This window comes from Embiotoca jacksoni, unplaced genomic scaffold, assembly GCF_022577435.1.
Source record: "Embiotoca jacksoni isolate LCO1_2020_lvr unplaced genomic scaffold, fEmbJac1.0.p SCAF_36, whole genome shotgun sequence".
Taxonomy (NCBI): domain Eukaryota; kingdom Metazoa; phylum Chordata; class Actinopteri; family Embiotocidae; genus Embiotoca; species Embiotoca jacksoni.
This window is the reverse complement of record NW_027185388.1, coordinates 2,965,951-2,988,663: the sequence shown is the minus strand read 5'-3', so window position 1 is coordinate 2,988,663 and position 22,713 is coordinate 2,965,951. Positions and strand designations below refer to the sequence as shown.

Sequence of the window (22,713 nt, the reverse complement as noted above, 5' to 3'; positions counted from 1 at the left end):
GGGGGGGAGAGAGAGAGAGAGAGAGAGACCATCCCATATCCAGCGGGAGCACGGCGCATTCCAGCCTAACGGAAAGGCGAGGGAGCCAATGGGAGAGCGCGGGCCTGGTGACTGACAGCCGCCGCAGCCAATCAGAGCGCGCCTGAGCGGGGCGCGATGGAATGTGAAGATAAGCGTGTTTCTGCCAGCCATAACACATTCAAGAAGTTTAAAGTGACAAATTAGTTTAACGATGATCTCTAAATCTGAGAGGTATTTATTTTTTATTTATCTAACATTTAAAACTTTACTTCACATTTAGACTTTTACTTAGAATGGGCTGCTTAGATAGCTAGCGAGATAGATAGATAGACAAAGAGAATAAAATAAGACAGATAAAAAAAACATTTTTTTAAAACGTAAGACCAATGGATAAATACACACACATACTTAGTGGTGGAAAAATATTCAGATCATTTACTTAAGTAAAAGTACCAATACAGCAATGTACAAAATACTGCAATAAAAGTCCTGCAAGCAAAACCCTACTCGAACTAACGTTAGTAGGCTATAGGTAGCAAAATGCACACAGGTGTGTTTTTTCTCTCCACTTTTTCTGTAACTTTTAACTTTTGTTGAGATGTTGGATCATTTGAACATTTATTGAAATGAAAACATGTAAGACATTTAGAAAAAAAAAAAAAAACCACTATTTGATGCACATCTGAAACGTGGAACTGACTAAACAGTGATTTTTACAAGACAGCATATAGTACTGCTAATCTCACTCAAGTAAAGGGGTTCTTCTTCCACCACTGATTGTCTGGTTTACCCTCAGAAAAAACACTTTTACTGTTAAACTCCTGACATGAGACTAAAGCTGATACAACACTCAAGCAGTTTACAGATACGCATATTAATCTGGAAGCATATTTTCAAGATACATTTCATGGGCCTAAATGGCAAAATTGCTGACCTAAGATTTACTTTTGCGTTGCTCCACACCGCTCATATTCTTCATATTCATTCTGCGATGTCCACAACACAAAGTTGACGACATTCCTGCAAAGATAAAATCATCCTGTAAAGAAAAACTTTCGGGAGAGACTGCATTAGTTTATATAACTCAATCAACTGGAGCCTTTGGCCACAAAAGTGTTATTTCAGTTTGGCTGATGAAGAAATGAATAATTTAAAAGTATTAAATGTTATCAGGTTTCTCATAAGAAAACCACGAGAGCACGTTTGTTAACTATTGACCGTCTGTCAGTCAAACAAAACAGCTAAATAAGCTTTCTGATATTGTTTTTTTTTTCTTGATAAAATCTGCATATTTAATTGATTTTAGTTGGGTTTCTTGAAAACAGGAAAACACACCAGGGATAGCTGCCATCACAAAAAAAAACCCAATCTGATCTTTTGTTTTTAAAATCGATGGGGCTATTAGGTTATTTGAAAATATAAATTGCCTTTTGTGGCTATTTTCACATTAGCAAATACAATATATGGCCATTAGCAGTGCTTGTTTTAAACTTTTTTTCATTTTAATGACTGAATTTCTGATTCTTGTGGTTTCTTTGCTTTCTATCCTTCTTTAAAACAGTCACGATTCAAAATGGCTTGTTGTTGTTGTAGTTCTCGTCCTCTCCTGTCAGCTGTCCACGGATGTAATGTCACTTATAACCCTTTGGTGCAGACCAGACATTCTTCATGCCTCCTTATCTTACCGGCCAATGAGCTGCGAGCCGACACCCTCCACACCACCCTGCTCAAACATCCACCCTGATGCGCCATGTTTAGTGTGGAAACGTGGAACAAAAACTGCAGTCTGCAGACTCCCTGTAACTTCAAATACTTTTATCCACGTGGGACACGAGCAGACTCAAACATCCCCGACAGGAAAACTCCCCAAGTTCATTTCACGTCAGTGTTTTACAGCTGCTGAACAAATCAAAAAAGTTGGTTGCATAACTGTTCAGGAGTTACACAACTTCTGAGTTGCGAGTCACTCCAGTGTGTTTTTGCCTCACTAGCGATGGCAGAGAGGATCTCCCACGTCTGACGTGACTGTCTCCGTGACGTGTCTCCGTGACGTGTCACCGGCAGGGATATTACCTAAGCTGCTTTTATGGCTCAAATCACCGCTGAACAAGTCACCGGATCATCAGATAAACCCACCGAGAGGAAAAAAGGTAGAGTACAGATACATGATTAGTGTTGTGGGGACAAGTCTGATCTGTAACTGGCATGCAGAGCTGAAAAAACTCAAAACTCAAAGGACAGTTTGTTCTGAATGTGTGAAACTTTTTAAACAGGCTTGATTGCTGAAGAAAAAAAAACAACAACATTCAAAATTGTATTTAAAAGTAATTTAGTCCTGCATGGACTGATAATAAAAGTGTGTTTACTGGACTATTACGACACTGTACTCTATTAATAATATTGAAATGTGTATTATATTTTGACCCTTGTCTCTAAAACTAACTCTTGAACTGCTCACAATCGGTTTATACATGTTAAAGATCTTCTTTTCGTCCTTGTTCAGGAAACACATGGCTCTCCGAGGCGCCGTCTCACATCTGCTCTCCAACAGCCAGAAATGTGCTGCTGTCAGTGTGTGCAGAGCTCAGGGCACAGCTGCTGCTGCAGCGCCGACAGGTACATCGGAAACTATCTCAAGCTTCGGTGTCACAGTCTGGAGGGAAATATCGAAGAGGCCTGTTGTGGGAAACACACAAAAAAAGGTCAAAATTTGTGTTACATGACGTGTAAATTTACTTTCAATTTGCTTCCCTCAGATGCTGAAGAAGTCAAACAGCTGGCAAAAGCGCGTAAGTGAAGTTTTTAATGAGCTGTGTGCAGATTCCTTTCACTTCATGTGGCCGTGACATAACCTGCGTGTGTGTGCGTGTGTGTGTGTGTGTGTGTGTGTGTGTGTGTGTGTGTGTGCGTGTGTCTTTTGTTGTTGTGACCCTCAGCCAAAGTGGCATTCAACTGGAGGGATGCTCTGAATCTGGACGGTCAGCTGACCGAGGAGGAGATCATGATCCGGGACTCCTTCCGGGACTACTGCCAGGAAAAACTCATGCCCCGCATCCTGATGGCCAACAGAAATGAACGTAAGCTAAACAGGGGTTACCACGTACGGGATTACACTACCGTGTGTAGATTATAATACAGTTTCATGTTTGCAGCTATCAAATGTGTATAAAAAAATAAATTTGATGGGTCCTTTTCTTGTTTTCCCGACATTCACCGGGCTTCAGATTTCCACCGTGAGATTGTGTCCGAGATGGGAGAGTTGGGCGTCCTAGGACCAACTATTAAAGGTAAACAAAAACTAAACTACACTACAATTCAACAGGTGCTGCTTTTACGTCACCGGTTCGCTCTGCTTCGTGTTCCCGCTGCAGGGTTCGGCTGCGCCGGCACCAGCTACGTGGCGTACGGTCTGATCGCCAGGGAGGTGGAGAGGGTGGACAGCGGCTATCGCTCCGTCATGAGCGTCCAGTCTTCGCTGGTCATGCACCCGATCAACGCTTATGGCACAGACGCCCAGAAGGAGAAGTACCTGCCCCGGCTTGGTAAGTGTACAAATTTGAACGCGACACTTCAAACGGCAAAGCGACAGGCTCGAGATGAATTTAGTTTTGAATTCCCGCCGTGTGTGTGTGTGTGTGTGTGTGTGTGTGTGTGTGTGTGTGTGTGTGTTGGTTCTGCAGCTCGTGGAGAAATCCTGGGCTGCTTCGGCTTGACGGAGCCGAACCACGGCAGCGACCCCAGCGGCATGGAGACGAAGGCCAAGTACAACCCGTCCAGTAGCACCTTCAGCATCAGTGGAGCCAAGACCTGGTGAGCACACCCGCATGACAGAAGAAACAGTCACCTTCCTGAGGGAGTGTTTTCTCAAAGCTTTGCAGCTTAAAAATGGGACAAATACTGTTCTAAGATTGTGAAGCAAAGCGCTGGATGATGACTTTGATGGTACTGACCTCCATGTTAAAGTCATGTAATTTAGCATTTCAAATTTACACTCTTGTTTGTCTGCTGCTGAGGAGTTTAATTATAGTGTGAGGTCAGTCATTTTAAGACCAATAACACGGTAAAATACAGATGCAGTAGCTTACGCAAGTTAAAAAGAAAAAAACTACTCTTTCCTCTTGGGTTTAATAAATGTGACATTTTGTACCTTCATGTTTCGCTCTCCTTCCTCCTCCAGGATCACTAACTCCCCTGTGGCGGACATCGCGGTGGTCTGGGCCAAGTGTGAAGACGGCAGAGTGCGGGGTTTCATCCTGGAGCGCGGCATGAAGGGTCTCTCCACCCCCAAGATTGAGGGCAAGTTCTCCCTGCGTGCGTCCGCCACCGGCATGATCCTGATGGACGACGTGGAAGTTCCCCAGGAGAACCTGCTGCCCAACGTCTCGGGTCTCGCTGTAAGAGGCGCCAACAAAACCTAATTTAACGCCACTTTGATGTTGCAGCATGAATCCCTAATTCCTTTTGTTGCTCTCCTCTGTTGACCAGGGTCCCTTCGGCTGTCTGAACAACGCCCGGTACGGCATCGCCTGGGGAGCTCTGGGCGCCGCCGAATTCTGCTTCCACGCCGCCCGACGGTACACTCTGGACCGGTCGGTTTACAGCACGCGTGAACTCCACCGTTTCCATACTGTTTTTCTCCTTGTGATATTCACACCTTTTATTTTTTTTTTTACCCTCCAATCAGAATCCAGTTCGGCGTGCCGCTGGCCAGGAACCAGCTGATGCAGAAGAAGATGGCCGACATGCTGACAGAGGTCACCATCGGCCTGCAGTCGTGTCTGGCGCTCGGAAGACTTATAGACCAGAAGAAGTGAGCGCTCTCTTTCATTCGGCCTCTTTTCTAAGGTTTCTCTACGACAGGAAAAAAAAACAAGCCCTTTGTTTGTATTCTCGTTCTTTTAGAGCGGCACCGGACATGATCTCCATGATGAAGAGGAACAGCTGTGGAAAGGCGCTGGATATCGCCAGACAGGCCAGAGACATGCTGGGAGGAAACGGCATCGCAGACGAGTACCACGTCATCCGTCACGTCATGAACCTGGAGGCCGTCAACACGTACGAGGGTAGGGAACAGTCACGAGCACGACCGGTGACAGTTGGGTTATGAAAAAGGCGTCAAACTTTAGGAGCAGTTACATCCATCCACCACCAGAGGTCAGCAATGGACAGATTACCTCGTTTCCTTTTTGCTGATTGAAGCCCGTGTCACCGAGAACACATCTTGTGATGCAGAAATCTTCACTCAGTTCCTTTAAAATATTTAAAGAAATAGGTTTTCTCAACGCTAGAGAGAAGTTTTGCAATGTTTTTTTATGAACAAAGTATTTCTACGTGCGTAAACAACTTGTATGTTTTTCTTTTTCTTTACAGGAACTCATGATATTCATGCTTTGATCCTGGGCAGAGCCATCACTGGACTCCAGTCTTTCACTGTTGAAAAGTAAAATGTTTTCCACCATCATCCTTCTGGAAAAAGGACGCAACGTGGAACAGTACTGTGCTTTTTGTTCATGCAAAAATGATGAGTAAAATCACGAGTTGGGATAAATCACAAATACCTCATTATATTTCTGTTTTCACACTATGGAGGGAAGCCATCTATTACTGCCTTTGTTTGATATATGTAGTGGTAAAAAAAGTATTGGGTCCAACTGACTTATGACATTTGTATAGTTAAAAAAAACTGTACTTAACTCTCCATATAAAGTGTGTTAAGTGTAAAATGTGTGGCATTAAGAGTGATATATATTTTGCGATAACTTGTAAATAAATGTCTTTTGAATGAGTGGGAAGATGTAGATGAAGTGCTGTATGTGTCAGACCTTGTAACACTGTGTACCCAAACTCAATTCTCATTTAAGATTGCGACCATGTTATGTTGGTCAGAATGAAGAATCCCGTGTTGATGCTGATGAATCAAAAGTTTGGTGAAATACAAAGTGTGAACGAGATGACAAACGATTCAGTGTTTCTGTTCCTGTTTGTTATAAATGTATTTATTGAATCAGCTCATGCTGAAGCTGAATAATTCAGCTTTAGTTTTTGTGTTCTTGTGAACTACTGCCCCAAAACCGAAGACAGCCAACTGCGTGGAATAACAAGAAGAAACCACAAGGAGTAAAAGTCAAGTCTCGTCTGAATTTTCCAGTTTTATAATCAACAAATGAACGAGTTCAGAACAGAGTCGACCTCCCGGTGTGACCAGTTCGTTTATTGCTCCGGTGCCTCGCTGACGGTCAGACCCTCTCTGAGACACGCCAGCGCCCGACTGGCCTCCAGGAGCTCGTGGTTGAGCTTCGTGCAGCTGTCGAGCACCTGCGACAGCTCCTGCAGCTTCACCTGCATCTCATCGCTGTTCTCCTCATAAACCGTGTACATGTGTCCCTTCATCTGCTGGCACATCTCTGTCACCTGGAACAATAACCCGGTCGTCCCATTCAGGGACGAGAGCAGGAGACACATTGAAAACAGCGCCGAGACGTAAAATCAACTTTTTTTTTTTTTTTACTTTCAGTCATTTAAAAAAAAAAGAAGAAAAGGTTTTGCCACCTTCTCCACTAACTTCTCCTGAAAGCCGTCCATCTCCTCCTGGTCTCTGGAGCGGCTGCGGTTAATGTTTTCCACCAGTTCCTGGACTCTTCTGCTGATGTCGTCGATGCTTGAGCTGCAAAGCAAAGAAGACGTCGACGTTAAAGCAGCTTCGGTTGGGCTGAAACCGTCCGTGCGGCCGATGAAACGTCCTCCGCCGTGTCTCCGAGGGACATTCTGTGATTCTGGACCTGTTGTGCAGCTCTTGGCTCTCATTCATGCTCATGTTCGAGGACTTCTCCCGTGACGAATCACCGTCCACGTCTTCGGTCTGTACGGTCGAGAATAATGAAAGAAAACGTGTGAATTTTTTACCACAATCGGAGACGCAGAACGTCACGCTGCCACATCGTTCTAACTCGGTTTTGTGTTTTGTTTAGTTTTATTCTGACGTTACCGCCGTCTGAGAGTCTCCGCGGTCTTTCTTGGGAGTGGACTGGGACGCGGAGGGAAGGTCCTCGAAGGAGAAATCCATGTTGATACCGAAAGGAATAAATCTGAGCTGAAAAAAAAAAAAAAAAAAAAGTCACACCTGTTTAGTAACATTGAACATTTTGTGCCACAACAGTTTAAATTCAACAGCATGTGCATGATTTTATTTTTTCTGTCCTCTGACCTCTGTGTGTCTCTCTGTGGGCGGAGCTTAACCTGCTGCACTTATACATAAATACAAAATAGTGAAGTTGATAAACTAAGTCGTGTTTTATGTTTTATAACTTTAATTTACAAGTTTAAAATAATATATTTTAAATATTAAAAATTGTAATCTCCAGTTTTTGTTATTAAATATAAATAAATATATTAAAGATTAAATTTGGCAGTTTGACCTGTTTGTTTTGACTTTATGTAGAAAAGTATTTAAGATGAATTAATTGTTTTCTAAGAACAATATTTAAATTAGCAAAGGGAGCTTCACAGCTAGCATAGCTTTAGCCGACTTTAGCTTAAGCTAACCACTCCAATGTTTCTAAAATGTCGCATAACTTTGAGCTTTACGTTTCACTAATTATATAAATAATACAGTAATGTCCAGGGTGCCGCGTGCTGAAAACAAATGGTTGTAGTATTATTTTCTAAATCGTACATTTAGCTGACATTGCTAAAGATAAATGTGGCTAACGCTGCGAGCTAGCGAAGTGCTAACGTGCTGAAGCTACAATTCTTCTTTCGATTAAAACAAACCTTTGAATTATTTTGTTGTGTTTTGTTAAAACCGCGGACTTTATGTACACATCTTTATATCTTGTACACATCTTTATATCTTGTACACATCTTTATATCTAATCTGTGGTTAGAAGTGGAGATAATCTCACCTGGCTAGCAGAGAAAAGTAGCATCAGCAGCACCGTAAAAACAACAGGAGTTATAACTGATGTTGTTTTAAATAAATATAAATAAATAAATAAAAATAAATATAAATAAATAAATATAAATAAATAAATAAAAATAAATAAATACAAATAAATACAAATAAATAAATATAAATGAATGAATATAAATAAATATAAATAAATACATATCAATAAATAAATATAAATAAATATAAATAAATAAATATAAATAAATACATATCAATAAATATATATCAATAAATAAATATCAATAAATATAAATAAAAATAAATAAATATAAATAAATAAATAAATACATATAAATAAATACATATCAATAAATAAATATCAATAAATATCAATAAATAAATACAAATAAATAAATATAAATTAATTAATAAATAAATATAAATAAATATAAATAAATAATATCAGTGGTGGAAGGTAATCATTTTATACAACTTTATACCTCTACTTCACAAAAACGTAAAAGGATAATATTGTGCTTTTTACTTTCAGAATTATATTTATTTTATTTTAGTTAAAACGCTACATTTCCAAATTTGGACATTTCCGATAAACTAAAGGATTTATTTTTCCTTTATGGGATGAGAAAATGTCCTTTAAAAGAAATTCACTAAAAAAACTATTATTTTAAAACCCATTTGGATCCGCTGAAAAATTAGTTTGTAGACTTTTTTTTTAGATATAGTTATTACAGAATAGAAAAATACAAACGTATGATAATCCTTTAGAATATAACGCATTATTGTAGATTAAACAGCACACAGAGTAGTTAAAAAAAGTACTTTTGATACTTTAAGTAGGCTATATTTTGTGATAATACTTAATACAAATGTTCTACCTGTGTTATTTTTGATGTATTTTGTTCCACAAATGAGTCCAAAACTTTGGGACTGAATCCAATATGTTCCTCATGCGGGTGCATATGTTCTCTACTGTGTGTGAGCATTAGAGTCGGTGTATACAGTCCCCAGACTCTTCTGGGTTAAGTCTCTCTTTCAGGCCGGGATGAGGGGCTGATTGATCGCTGCTGTGATTTAAAGCGTAATCCCTGCCTTCCTCTCTCGCTCTGTCCCTGCCCACAGTCTGGATTATTTCCCCCCAACAGAGGACACAGCGCAGGGCAGAGAGGCACCGAAGCCCTCCGACATGTCCTGATGTTTCTACTCATTAAAGTAATTGACCGCCGTGTGTAAAAAAACCATGTTGGTGAGCTGGAACGACAAGGATTTAAACGTGTTGTATCTGGAAGCCGCAAAGTCTTGACAGGTGGGTAAATTTATCCGCTGACTGCATTTGAAGCTGTAGACTCTGACACCGCCTCTCTGCTTTCTTTCTTTTTTTTTTTTTTTTTTTTTTTTATAGGGAGTGACATCTCAGCAAGAGGATAATTTAAAGTGGGATTTGTTTTCTTACAATGGAATAAAAGTGGAGGCTGCTACTCTGGAAATATGGACAGCTTCAACTACACAGACGATGGAGGACAGTCATACCGGTATTTGGTTCAGAATATGGAGCCTCTGTACAAGCAGTACAAGCCTCCGCCCAGGGACATCATCCAGCTTCCTAAATCCGTCCTCTACCTGGTGATGGCTGGCCTGGTCGTGGTTGCTGTGGCTTATGCTATAGTGGGTCACCTCATCAAAGACCTCATGCTGGATATAACAGGTACTTAAACTCCTGTCACAGATGACTTAGTTGCACACTAGAATTCCTCTTCATGGGTTGAGCAGGCTTTGACTTTTGTGCTGTTCGACCGCATACATCAGCGCATCGAAGACATTATGTTAATGGGATTTGAAGTGATCCAAAAAGTCAAAGCAGATCAGCCTAATGTAAGAGACACATTTAGATAAGAAGAAAAATAATAGCTTAATTTGTAGTTCAATAGCAAAGAGCTCCACAGGGCACAAAGTACAGTAAATAAGAGAGGAGAATCTTTACACCCTGATGCACCCTGCTGTGATCAGGCTTCATCTGTCATTAAAATGTTAGGAGGTCGTCACATTCAAAGGTTCAATAACATCATTGCCTGCTGATTTGGTTTTTATAAGTTATTTACTCATTAATTTACTGTTTTGATCAGGAGGCAGTGGAGATTTTTTTAAATCTCAGTTTGGCCTGGTTAAGAGAGAAGAGTTGCATTTTTAAAATTCTTCTGTCTCTTATTTATAGATTCCAAGCTTCTTGTTTTTGGTCTTCCAGTTGTGGAGCTTTTTTTCTGACTGAATTTGTGGATGTTTTTCAGGTTTTTAAGTGCTTGAACTTTTTTTTATTTTTTTTTATTAAAAGATCATGAAGATTATAATTTGGACGATGGAGATAATTATTTTGTTCTCATCCTTCCTCCTCCTTTTCTCCGCAGACTGTTTGCTGGGCCCAGTCGATGAGGAAATGAAAAAAGACGGAGACATGGAGGGAGTCAGCCCCCTCCACCTGCCGCCCAACCTCACCCACTCCCACCCCAACGCGTTCCACGTGTGGGACCAGGACGCCATCATCATCCCCATGATGCCCCACGACGGCAGCCCGCTGGGGAGCCCTTTGATATCCGTCATCCCATATATACCTTCATTTTTCCCCAACTCCCACAGCACAAGCAGCCCAAACTACAATCAGCAAATCCCGAAGGACAGCGACGCCTGAGGCAACACAAAGGACCCCGGACAGTTTTCATATGGTCCACTGCTTACTGGCATTATCAATTCGTCCCGATCCATCCTGACCTGATTAGATCGCAAGTTGCTATTTTCAAGCCGTCAGTTCACACCTGACATCATCATGCGTCACCACATGTGATCGGATCTCACTTTTCCCTGCTTTATATGCAAATAAGCACATAAATCACGAAAATACACAAGTGAAATAGCACAAAAACAAAAATGGGAAGAAAGGAGTTTAAGCGGCAGGCATTTAACTAAATGAGCTTTATTTTGCTTTCACGTAAATGTCTGAAGACGTTTTGGTGAGTTTGTAATTTACAACCTGAACAGTCAGGACTCTTCGGGTCAGGGGTTGACGGATCTTCAACAGCTGTGGGTCTGATGTGTGTGTCAGAAATAACACGAGATCAACGAAAAGAAAAAAAAGATAAACCCAGAGGAGGCTTTGGGGAAACAAGCATCCTGTAGCAGATTTTGTTTTTTACTCACTAAACAGCTGCTTTATAACACGAGTTTGTAGTAAACATCTCCCGCTTCCTGTTACAGTTCTGCTGTGCTCGGCAGAATCCCGCAGATTTTGAATGGCAAAAAAAATAAAAATAAATAAAAGAGCAGGAAGAGATCTTCAGGTGAAGGATGGGACGGCATTTATTGTTTTTGCTTATTCAGAGGACGTCAGCTGAGTCAGCAGTCTTCCAGTGCAGCCCAGGACGCATTGAGGACAGATGGCGTTCCCGGGACACCTCACAATGTCATCTGAGCACATTTAATCTCGAGGTATTCACGCCTACTGTCAGCTGGCCACCTGTGATCCGATCACACCAGGACGGATGAGGTCAGATCTTGATGTCGGGTGTGTTCAGGGTCTCTGTTCAACACGTATTTATATCCAAAACAGATCCTGCTAAAGTTTTTCAAGGTGTTTGAAAAACAGTTTCTTGAAAAGAAAAGATGAGAATGAGGGTTATAACAATAAGATATGACCTATTAAGACTTGAAACTGTGCATCAAGAGTTTTTTTTTTTTACTAACCTTGGCTGACTACAAACACACAAGCAGTGATGAAGGCCAATCTGACATCATGGATTGACTTCTGTCAGAGCAGCAGATGAGTGACCTCGAGACTGGAACGAACGGGAGATTTTCTCAGGACCTGAGCTCACAGAGCCCCGGGACACTCGGCGGGACGGCCTTCACTCCTTCTTTTTCCCGGTGGATTTGTGCCAATTTTTGCGCCACGATTCTTCTTCTCACGCCAGACTCAGATGTCACATCCGTCTGAACAGACGCATTCGTTTGGATGCAGGATCTTGAAGAGCATTTGATTATATTCAACATAAAATAATCCATATTTATAATTAGCTCGTGTTCGGCCTCAAACGGGGGTTGGTCATTATCTTCAGTGAACAATAGATTTTAAAGCTTTTACCGAATGATTGTTTAATGTTATACACAGAATACTACCTAACCCTACCTAACCTAACCTAATATTCTCAGAATACTTCATTCATGCACCTTGATGGAGGTTTGGGATCAATTTGTAGGTCAGTTCAAGGTCGATAAGGGTGTGTACCAACGCCATGTTTGCTAACTAATTTTGATACTAGATATATATCTGGCCTTTAGGAGGATCTGCCCAACATGTTTAGTAATCAGGTGAAGTTAATTCAATTAGTCGAGGTGACCGCTTTAAGTCGGCCGTGAAACTTTGAAGGGATCAGCACGGTGTGTATATTAATTCAAAAAACGGAAACGTCAAAAATAGAACGATCTTCTGCTGTATTCAGTTCAAGTTTTATTAATAAATCTGCTAATAAAATACGTTTTTTAAAAGAATTAATTTTTGCAGTCAATGATGTTGAAATGGTAAAAAGAAAGTGTCACTGCAATATGGCATTAAAACTTACAACTCCAAATGTTGTTTAACGTGTTAAAATGTGATGCTCCACTTATGCTTGTTGGCTTTAATAGAAACTGTTATACAACACAAAAGGACAGATTTCAGGGCCCATTTAAAGCAGGATTTTGGCTGAGATACAGAAATCCGGGGATATTAAAAGCACACAAAGGCTGTACACACACACACACACACACACACACACACACACACACACACACACACACACACACACACACACACACACACACACACACACACACACACACACACACACACACACACACACACACACACACACACACACACACACACACACACACACGCGCGCGGTACTCAAATTTCTTATTTTACTTTCTATCTGCAGAGATTGTTCCATGTTTACCGCCTCTCTCCAGACAATCCGAGTATTAAAATGTCTTATATTTCTGTGTGTAATCATTTTAAGGGGAACTCTCATTGAGTTAACATTGCTCTTTCCGCCTGTGAAACCCAGAGTGCCTGTATTCAGTGAGCGATGGAGATTAGGGAGAGAAGATTAGATGAGCAGCTCAGCCCTTAATACAACGTCCTTTTATTACTTTTGAGCTGTGGAATTAGATAATCGGAGGGCGGCGGCCCAATCGCAGCGGATGAACTTCCGAATCTTACTTTGTTATCTATACGAGAGGATTTACTGCAGATTTATGAGTGAAGAGAAGAAGCAGGGGAAGAAGGGAGTCTGTCTGATTTGAGAGCGGCGTGGCTTGAAGACCCTCATGAACAACATTCAATTCATGACTTCATGATTCATGAAAGCAGATGCAGAGACAAGCTGAATGTTGCACCGGATCCATGATAGACTGATGAAATACCGTGGAGGAGGTGGAGGCCGGTGGAAGTTAAAGCCGCGAGGATGAGATTTTTAAATGTATTTTTACCCGCTTCATGAGAAATGAAAGCAAAACATATATTTTGAAAGTTATAAACAGCAGTTTCACACACGAAAACTCAAGATTCAGAAAGATTTTGGATTTATTACTGTCAATTCAATCTAAATCTAAACTTCCCTTTTCTCCTTAATGAATTGGAGAGTCTGTTTTCTATTTCATGATCTGCTTCTTTTCCAAATAACAAAGCCTTGATTTCAGAAAATTAACCATTTATAATTTGAATTGAACTGTTTTTGAAATTTTTCCTTCAGACGAAGACAAAATTCAGACAAAGTTGTTTGCTAATCCTCTTTCGTCAGATCTCCGAGCTCTGAACTCCACCCTGACACTGCCCACGGTGACGGGATCTCTCCAACTGGAGCTGAGGAGTTGGAGCTTAACGTGGAGCCAATAAGGACTCAAGGAAGGTCAGACTGAGAAAGATCACCGAGCTGTGTCATATTATCACAGTAAAATAACCTTAATAATCTATCATGTTTACCAACCGGTTGTCCGTTACATTTTATCATGCTGTAAAAATAAAGCATTTCACATAACTTTTCTTTTAATTTCTAGTTTAACTATACATATAAGTATTTGGTTTTCAGGCATTCAACACTGCACTCGTCAACTCCAGGTTGAAAAACTCTCTTTTACGTCTACCAGACTGTCGACATTGTGGTTAAAAAAGAGGAGAAACTATTGGTTCAAACTGTAACTGTGCATTATTGCAATAAATATGACTCCATGTGGCATAACAAGCTGCCCCATCTCTAACAGATAAAAAGACTATTACCATACTGTGGGTGTAATTGCTTGTAAAATCAGCTGTGCTCACCGGCGTCATGAGGCATGTTGGGATTAGCTGTCGTCTTCATTTTGAAGCTGAACATGTGAGCGCAGGATTACTGCAACGCAATTTTGGACATTTGGTGACATTTGGTTCAGGCCAGAGGGGGAAAAAAATAAAGTCACAAAAAAATCTACAACTTGTGTGAATCAGTGCGTCAGATAAAATCTAGACGTTAAACAATGACAGCAGAATAAATTACAGGGATGCTTATAAACACATTAGAAAAAGGCTCAGGGATTTTAGGGACACATCATGCTGCACGCCAGTAAAGATGTCAGCATCAGCCAACCCCAATTAATTAAAACACCTTTTCTCGGTTAGTTTCAACATGTGAGCGAGTTCTGCTTGTCCATGCTGTTTGTGTTTCAATTATTTATTTAGGTTTCTTATGTTATTAAATCTCATCATCATTCATTTGGTGTCTTTTTATGCGCATTTTCAATTTGCACATAAAACCCTGAAAACATTTTGAAATATTGAGTAGTGTTTATACTTGGCTGAGGTAAAAAGAAAAAAAAAAAAAAAAAAGCTGCTGAATTGATAAAGACAAAATGTGATAAAGTGCATTGAAAACAAACTTCAGGGTCCACTGACACTTCCACTGATGGGACAAAAAAAAGAGAGATTGAGATCTGAGTAGAGTAATACATAAAACAAACACACTAAGTTTATATATTCAACTTCGTTTTTCATTGGTTGAGGTTTGAGGGTAAATTATGTGATGAATTTTAAACCTAGTTAGACTCTTCTAGCTCGATGTTTGGGCTCTACCGCCCCCTTGTGGAAACACCAGTCTCTGCAGCTGCTAAGTGCTTTGTTATTAAGTAACAAAAACTACATTCATCTTAAACACACCATAATGCTCTGACAACTGTGTCACATTCTCATTTTTATTAATATTGCTGAAAGCTCCTATAAAAATGGATGAAGTCCTCCTACTGTTTAGCCGTTTCTTCATTGACGCCTCCACTGAGGATCCGTGCAGCTGAGAGATCAACACATGGATTCACTTCCTGTGAATTCAGATTCATGAGTATTAGTCCGTAGTATTAGTTGAATCATCAATGTCTGACCTTACACGTGAACCCGGCGAGGCTATGTTCGGGTCAGCGGGTGGATTTGCGTCAGTAAGGGTTACCTCACCTGTCCTTTATCCTCAGGCGACGTTTTATTCTCTGCCAATTTATTTATTGGCTGACTCAGTTTCTGTCAGTCAAGCTCTAAATCTGACAAGCCACTAGCAGCGGGTGAACCTTTAATAGTCTGTAGTTAAGACAAGAGAGAACATTAAAGAAAATAAATGATTTGAGGAGTCATTTTGTTCAAATGTTTCCTCTTTTATTGCCAGCTTCTTCTTTTCTTTTTCTTTTTTTTTTTTTAACCATAAGGACTTCAGGGAGAGTCTAGGCCAAAATAACAACCCAAACAGACAAAAATATAAATCAAAAACCACAATACTAAAGCTACCTGCAAATGAAAAGTTCACAATTCCTTCCGAACAACACAAAAACAGCATTTAAACCTCCTGATGTGACCATTGCACATATTTAAGGGCCGGAGGATCAACTCACAAAACAGCTCTTACACATACCATTGCATTAATACTAAAATAGAAGTTTTTAGTGTATTATGTGCCTGCCATATCCCACTGCGCGCGCGCACGCACACGCACACACGCACACGCACGCACACACACACACACACACACACACACTTACAAAAATAGTAAATCCAAAACATGTGTATACAGAGTCAGAAGTTGAGGCAAGCTTTGGGAAAGTCTGTTTCAGATGTACATAACTGCAAGATCATGGCATATGCTGATTATTGAACGGTCTCCTGATGGACCAAGCAGAGAACAAAGCAAAAGCTGTGTTTATACTGAATAAACACAATTTACAGTATGAGCGAGAAAAACCAGGCCCAAATAAACCGCATCCAATCATGCAGAAACTGAGTGGTAAAACCAGAAGATAAAAGTTCAAGTAATTAATCTTTTGAAAGAATGTAAACAAGAAAGGCATTTGAACCGAGATGCAGTATGAGACAAGAGAGCACCTCCAACATGTTTGGTTTCAGTTTACTGCCAATGTTGCCAGTGACACGTCTCAAAAAAAGTTGGGAGGGGTTCAACGAAATACTGGAAAAGTTGTATAAAGCTAAAAAAATAAAAATTAAAAAAAAATAAACCACAACTAATCAGGTTACCATGGTAACAGATGAGTAACATTATTGGGTATAAAAAGCGCATCCAAAAGAGGCAGAGTCTCTCAGCAGTGAAGATGGGGAGAGGTTCACCACTCTGTGAAAGACTGTGTGTGAAAATAGTGCAACAATCTAAGAATAATGTTCCTCAACGTAAAACTACAAAGAATTAGTGCATTTCATCGTCTACGGTTCATAATATCATTAAAAGATTCAGAGAATCTGGAGAAATCTCTGAACACAAGGGACAAGGATGGAAACCAATATTGGATGGTGGTGATCTTCGGGCCCTCAGGCAGCACTGCATTAAAAACACACTATTCTGGAGTGGAAATCACTGCATGGGCTCAGGAACACTTGTGAAAACCATCATCTGTAAACACAGTTCATCGCTGCGTCCACAAATGCAGGTTAAAACTCTACAAATAAGAAACCGGATAGAAACATGACACCAACAATAACATTTCTCACTTTCAACGTTTGATTGATGTTGTCTTTGGTCTGTTATCAATTAAATATGCATTTACATGATTTGCAAATCATTGTATTCTGTTTTTATTTACATTTTATACAGTGACCCAACTTTTTTGGAAACGGAGTTGTAAAATTAATTTCTCTTTTTTTTACTTTGAAATAATGCCAAAGTAGAAAAAAAAAGGATTAGAAGTCATTACTTGATTTTAAAGCACACTGCAGATTGAGACTGTATGTAGCTGAGAGTTGTTCCTGTTCTATTCAAACTGTCTTTGGGAGAGAACAGTCCGATAGAGAGAAGTGCCTTTAGCCTGGAGGAACGTCACGATTATCTCCTCCTTCGTGACTTCGGCGTGAACAAAGCCTCCCAGAGTCGAAGCCTGACCGGTGAAGAACTTCAGAGAACCTTTGGGGACGTGGTTCCAGTGATGGATGGCGGGATCCATGAAGTCTCCGGCGCCGCTCACCACGTAGCCCACGCCGGAGTCTTCGAGGTACTGTAGGAGCGAGAAGAGGGAAAGCAGTGTGAGCTAAACGTGGTCACAGATTCATACAACATGTTAAAAGATATTTCCTCTGGAGCCAACCTGCAGGTTGTGGTCGTGACCGCAGAGGTAAGCAGTGGCCTTGTATTTATTGAGCAGAGGATGAAGCTTCTGCAGCAGACAATGTGTGGGCCCGTGCTCAGACACAGACCACACGGGGTAGTGGCCGGCCACCAACAGGAAGTCCGCCTTGGACCGAGCCAGTCTCTCCTGCAGCCAAATCAGCTGGCGATTGGCCTCCACTTTGAGTAACGGTCTTCTGGGCTTCTCATCCTCGAAGTCGTCGGAGTTACCGCAGAGCATCACAGTGTCGAGCATGATGATGGTCAGAGTCTTCCTCGTGTTGGGGATGTGGAAGTTCAGCTCATAATAATAAGAGGGGAATTTCCTGACGGGATAATAAAGAAAGTTTAAATCCAAGTTTCTCCAAAAGTTTGTCTGAACATCACTTTGAAAATAAAGCTGTTTCTTACCATCTGTCAGACATCTTGCTGTACTGAATCTGAGCTTTGACGTTCCCTGCGTGGTCATGATTTCCAGCAATAACGTACCAGGGTATATTGAGAGACTTTGCAGTGTACACAGACTCAAAAGTGTCCTGATGGGAAGATTGAAAAAGAGAAACCAGGGTTACTGCCTCCACAACGCTGCTTTTAACATCACGTCGGGGAGACTGAGTGTGGTTGTAACATCAGAGTAGGAGGAGTTATTTGATCATATCTGTGTTTAATCCCACGGGATGATTGTCAAGGCTGTAAACAGGCAGAAGCAGATTTTATAGAGAGGAAACTGATTTTTTTCCACGTCTTCAATGCCGGTGATCGTCAGTCCCGGCCCCCCTGTCCCAGGTGCTGTCCAGCCAACAATGCACCCGACCCCGATGCTTGTCCCTGCCGGTGGTGGCTGAGCCCACAGGGTGGCTGCTCCATGTTGTTTCATCGGGGAAGGTTGAACCGCTCTCGGTCTGGACTCTCCCCCCTGGGACCAGTTGGGACCCTGATGCCCCGACAACACAGCTCCCAGGACCACCGAGACACTCGAACCCCCTCCGCCACGTTAAGGTGCCGATTCTCGGACGTTGGATTGTGGTTTCTGTAATGCGTTTTTCGCCTGCTAATGTCAAGCACACACTCTCACACACACTCCTGAGTCAAACAGAAAGCGGCTCTGAGGTTGTGGTCGGTCACACAGAGAGCGAGGCAGCGTTCCAGATTGTTCATTCAATTCTATGAACTTCTGTCAGAAGCCTTTTGTGACATCTGGTTTTGTTTCTTTTGTCTAATTGTTACAAGCTTGTAACAAAGGAACTCCGTGTGTTTGACATCAGATCACGAGGTCTGTGTTATTATTTTTTTCTTTACAGAGGTTTGAATTGGCGCCATTTGTAGTAAACAAATGTGAGAAGTTTGTATAAAAGTGAGTTACAGGTGCTGAAGCTCAGCGTGTTACAACCGGACCCGGTCTCCCCCGTTTTAGTCCAAAGTTCTCATTTCACATCAGATGGACTCAGCTGACCTTAAACCGAGGAGAGTCCACGCTGTCCACACCTTTGTAGTAGAAGTTATCGCCGAGGGCCAAAACAAAGTCAGCTCCCATCTGCTCTGCTACTTTGCCCATCTCTCGAGCTGTAGTCTTCTGCACAGCAGTGATGTACGGCGGATAAGGCAGTCCTCCCCAGTCACCTATAGCCAGGAACCTAATGGAGGTTCTGTTTTCTGTGAGGGAACATAAGGCATAAAACACATTAAGAGCTCTGACTGTGAGAAACAAGACCTCACAACACAAAGCTCATTAAAGTCAGTGAGAGGTACAACGTACTGCTGCTTTGGTGCACGTTTTGGAAGGCAGTCGGGTAGCAAGAGGCCACAGGGAGGGCAGCCACCAGGACGGATAAAAGGACGAGAGCCATCTTTAAAAGACAAAGAAAACATCAGATTTGCAGCTAAGAGTCTTAAACACAACTGAAACAAACAACAAAGATGTTTGGCCACAACCAGAAATGAAATTCAGCACCGGCGTAAGCAAAGAAAGAAAAGAGGAACATGAAACAAGCTTACCTTGTAAACCTATGGTTCCTCTGTCCTCACCTCCAACCACACAATCTAGCATGCTTTACTCTCAGGTGACGGCTTGCCCTCGGCCAACTTCTTAATGGCTTTAACTCAGTTCTGTCAGTCCAGCTCTTAGTCTGAGGAGGCGTGACACCAGCGGACTCAAACTCACACCAATTGGATGGAAAAGCATTAAACCCCTTTAAACAATCCAAATTATAGTGTGTTCTGGTCTGTTGGTTGCTTTTGTGAAAGCTACAAATCAACATGCATTTACTTTCTCTACACTTGTCCATGTTTACATGACATAACTACTAAAGTATGGCATTAAAAGTGATAAATTCAACTTCTCAGAAGTGAGACATTTTTTTTTTAAACCAGTTTGTTCTGGGTGTCTGCTTCCCTCCTAGGGTAATTGTCATTAGTTAGCCGAGTTGATCCTGGACCCGGTCCCTGCTGTCATCCAGCCTAATCCCCGGTTGACAGGCCAGGTGGTTCCTCTGTAACGGACAAAAGGGCAGCGGCCACTGTGGGAAGTCCTGACCGCTGCTGTCCTTCAGCAGCAACCAACCATGTCAGCATTTAGACCTCCTGACAAGTATAAATGTCTTACAATATTTATTGTATTTGCAAAAAAAAAAAAAAAAAAAAATCTGTCAGAAATTCTCAAACACAAAACAAAAGGGGTTTATATCTTAGTAATTTTCCAAATGTGTGTTTTGCAAGGGCCTTATCCCACTGCATAAAAAAACAATATGTTTGTGCAGAAAGGTTATGGGTTCACGTGGGAAACTGCACGCTCATGGCTTATTCTTATCATCGAGTCAGCTGATGGACCGAGCAGAGAACAAAGCAGCTGCTGTGTTTACGGAGGAGAAACAACTAATAGTACATTTCTACCTCACGTGAGAAAACCAGGCGCAAATAAACAACTTCCTACTTGATGCTCTGTTGCTGCTGGTGTTTTATTCATGCTGAATGAAGTGTGCACATGCAGAACCTGCGTTTAAACAGGAAAATAAATATTTTTTCACATGGAAAGACGACTCAAACTGATAAAATTTCAGTTCTATTTTCACTTTAACACATTCAAGCACTTCTTAAAAAAACCAACAACACATTTTCACAAGGCCCCCCCCCCCCCAAATGCTGACCAGTCACATTCCAGCCAAACAGCATTTATTTCATCATACAATAAAATCAAAGTAAAACTAGTTGGTCCTTTTAAAAACATCAAAATGCTTTGAAATAATGCCAAAGTAGAAAAAAAAAAGGATTAGAAGTCATTACTTGATTTTAAAGCACACTGCAGATTGAGACTGTATGTAGCTGAGAGTTGTTCCTGTTCTATTCAAACTGTCTTTGGGAGAGAACAGTCCGATAGAGAGAAGTGCCTTTAGCCTGGAGGAACGTCACGATCATCTTCTCCTTCGTGACTTCGGCGTGAACAAAGCCTCCCAGAGTCGAAGCCTGACCGGTGAAGAACTTCAGAGAACCTTTGGGGACGTGGTCCCAGTGACGGATGTCGGGATCCAGGAAGTTTCCGGCGCCGCTCACCACGTAGCCCACGCCGGAGTCTTCGAGGTACTGTAGGAGCGAGAAGAGGGAAAGCAGTGTGAGCTAAACGTGGTCACAGATTCATACAACATGTTAAAAGATATTTCCTCTGGAGCCAACCTGCAGGTTGTGGTCGTGACCGCAGAGGTAAGCAGTGGCCTTGTATTTATTGAGCAGAGGATGAAGCTTCTGCAGCAGACAATGTGTGGGCCCGTGCTCAGACACAGACCACACGGGGTAGTGGCCGGCCACCAACAGGAAGTCCGCCTTGGACCGAGCCAGTCTCTCCTGCAGCCAAATCAGCTGGCGATTGGCCTCCACTTCGTTGGCTGGTCCTCTGGGCTTCTCGTCCTCGAAGTCGTCGGAGTTACCGCAGAGCATCACAGTGTCGAGCATGATGATGGTCAGAGTCTTCCTCGTGTTGGGGATGTGGAAGTTCAGCTCATAATAATAAGAGGGGAATTTCCTGACAGGATAATAAAGAAAGTTTAAATCCAAGTTTCTCCAAAAGTTTGTCTGAACATCACTTTGAAAATAAAGCTGTTTCTTACCATCTGTCAGACATCTTGCTGTACTGAATCTGAGCTTTGACGTTCCCTGCGTGGTCATGATTTCCAGCAATAACGTACCAGGGTATATTGAGAGACTTTGCAGTGTACACAGACTCAAAAGTGTCCTGATGGGAAGATTGAAAAAGAGAAACCAGGGTTACTGCCTCCACAACGCTGCTTTTAACATCAAGTATTTATGTTCTCATTTCACATCAGATGGACTCAGCTGACCTTAAACCGAGGAGAGTCCACGCTGTCCACACCTTTGTAGTAGAAGTTATCGCCGAGGGCCAGAACAAAGTCAGCTCCCATCTGCTCTGCTACTTTGCCCATCTCTTGAGCTGTAGTCTTCTGCACAGCAGTGATGTACGGCGGATAAGGCAGTCCTCCCCAGTCACCTATAGCCAGGAACCTAATGGAGGTTCTGTTTTCTGTGAGGGAACAATAACGTTAGAAACTCAAGAGCTCACGACACAAAGCTGTTCACACAAAGCTCATTACAGAGAGGTACAACTTACTGCTGCTTTGGTCCAGGTTTTGGAAGGCAGTCGGGTAGCAGGAGGCCACAGGGAGGGCAGCCACCAAGACGGATAAAAGAGTGAATGCCATCTTTAAAAGACAAAGAAAACACCGGACTATCAGTTAACAGACTTGAAGACAACTCAAACAGACAACAAAGATGTTCGGCCACAACCAAAAAGTGAGACTCGGCGCCGACATAAGGAACATGAGGAACATGAAACAAGCTTACCATGTAAATCTATGCTTCCTCTTCTTCGCCTCAAAGCACACTAAACAACACTATCTGTCTGTCGTGGCTTGTGATTGGCTGCAACCTGCAGCTGTCACGTCCCAGATGAGGTCAATAGAGGCTGAGCAAAGCAGCCGAGAGGCTTCAGAGGTCACCGTCACTGTTAGAGAAGATCTTTGCACCTCATCAATGAATGAAAACACAAAGATCAGGTGACCCTCATCACCCTGAACAGAGACGCTACACAACTACACTGATGGTATTATCAAAAGGAAAATATCCTGCGTGATT

The 22,713-nt window shown here is 41.8% G+C and overlaps 4 protein-coding genes and 1 long non-coding RNA gene across 7 annotated transcripts; 1 reads left to right on the top strand and 4 right to left on the bottom strand.

Annotated features, from left to right (window-relative positions):
• Positions 1-38: 38 nt before the first annotated feature.
• LOC138208221 (glutaryl-CoA dehydrogenase, mitochondrial-like) lies at positions 39-6,223 on the top strand. 2 transcript variants are annotated; one of them, XM_069165956.1, is made up of 13 exons: positions 39-252; positions 2,013-2,171; positions 2,525-2,637; positions 2,778-2,810; positions 2,958-3,098; positions 3,246-3,308; positions 3,393-3,563; positions 3,702-3,831; positions 4,199-4,415; positions 4,507-4,610; positions 4,706-4,831; positions 4,924-5,084; positions 5,392-6,223. In XM_069165956.1, the coding sequence occupies exons 3-13, from the start codon at positions 2,532-2,534 to the stop codon at positions 5,463-5,465; spliced, it is 1,326 nt and encodes a 441-aa protein (XP_069022057.1). In that variant the 5' UTR covers positions 39-252; positions 2,013-2,171; positions 2,525-2,531; the 3' UTR covers positions 5,466-6,223. The 2 variants fall into 2 exon arrangements, with proteins under 2 accessions (XP_069022057.1, XP_069022058.1); XM_069165957.1 differs by lacking the exon at positions 39-252 and adding an exon at positions 1,745-1,902.
• Positions 430-2,580, bottom strand: LOC138208223 (uncharacterized). The gene is made up of 2 exons (XR_011179074.1): positions 2,493-2,580; positions 430-2,123 (listed from the first exon to the last, which is right to left on the bottom strand). It is a non-coding gene; the product is annotated as an uncharacterized lncRNA (long non-coding RNA).
• syce2 (synaptonemal complex central element protein 2) lies at positions 6,089-7,100 on the bottom strand. Its single transcript, XM_069165958.1, has 4 exons — positions 7,007-7,100; positions 6,801-6,880; positions 6,571-6,685; positions 6,089-6,432 (listed from the first exon to the last, which is right to left on the bottom strand). The coding sequence occupies exons 1-4, from the start codon at positions 7,082-7,084 to the stop codon at positions 6,232-6,234; spliced, it is 474 nt and encodes a 157-aa protein (XP_069022059.1). The 5' UTR covers positions 7,085-7,100; the 3' UTR covers positions 6,089-6,231.
• A 10,036-nt stretch (positions 7,101-17,136) lies between these two features.
• Positions 17,137-19,421, bottom strand: LOC138208169 (tartrate-resistant acid phosphatase type 5-like). The gene is made up of 5 exons (XM_069165895.1): positions 19,331-19,421; positions 19,028-19,227; positions 17,986-18,110; positions 17,555-17,900; positions 17,137-17,464 (listed from the first exon to the last, which is right to left on the bottom strand). Exons 1-5 carry the CDS (start codon positions 19,419-19,421, stop codon positions 17,225-17,227), a joined length of 1,002 nt encoding a protein of 333 aa, XP_069021996.1. The 3' UTR covers positions 17,137-17,224.
• Positions 19,422-20,621: 1,200 nt separating this feature from the next.
• On the bottom strand, positions 20,622-22,461 carry acp5a (acid phosphatase 5a, tartrate resistant). Of its 2 annotated transcripts, XM_069165883.1 has the most exons (6): positions 22,423-22,461; positions 22,190-22,280; positions 21,903-22,102; positions 21,672-21,796; positions 21,241-21,586; positions 20,622-21,150 (listed from the first exon to the last, which is right to left on the bottom strand). In XM_069165883.1, exons 1-6 carry the CDS (start codon positions 22,423-22,425, stop codon positions 20,911-20,913), a joined length of 1,005 nt encoding a protein of 334 aa, XP_069021984.1. In that variant the 5' UTR covers positions 22,426-22,461; the 3' UTR covers positions 20,622-20,910. The 2 variants fall into 2 exon arrangements, with proteins under 2 accessions (XP_069021984.1, XP_069021985.1); XM_069165884.1 differs by lacking the exon at positions 22,423-22,461 and having other exon boundaries at positions 22,190-22,343.
• Positions 22,462-22,713: the final 252 nt, after the last annotated feature.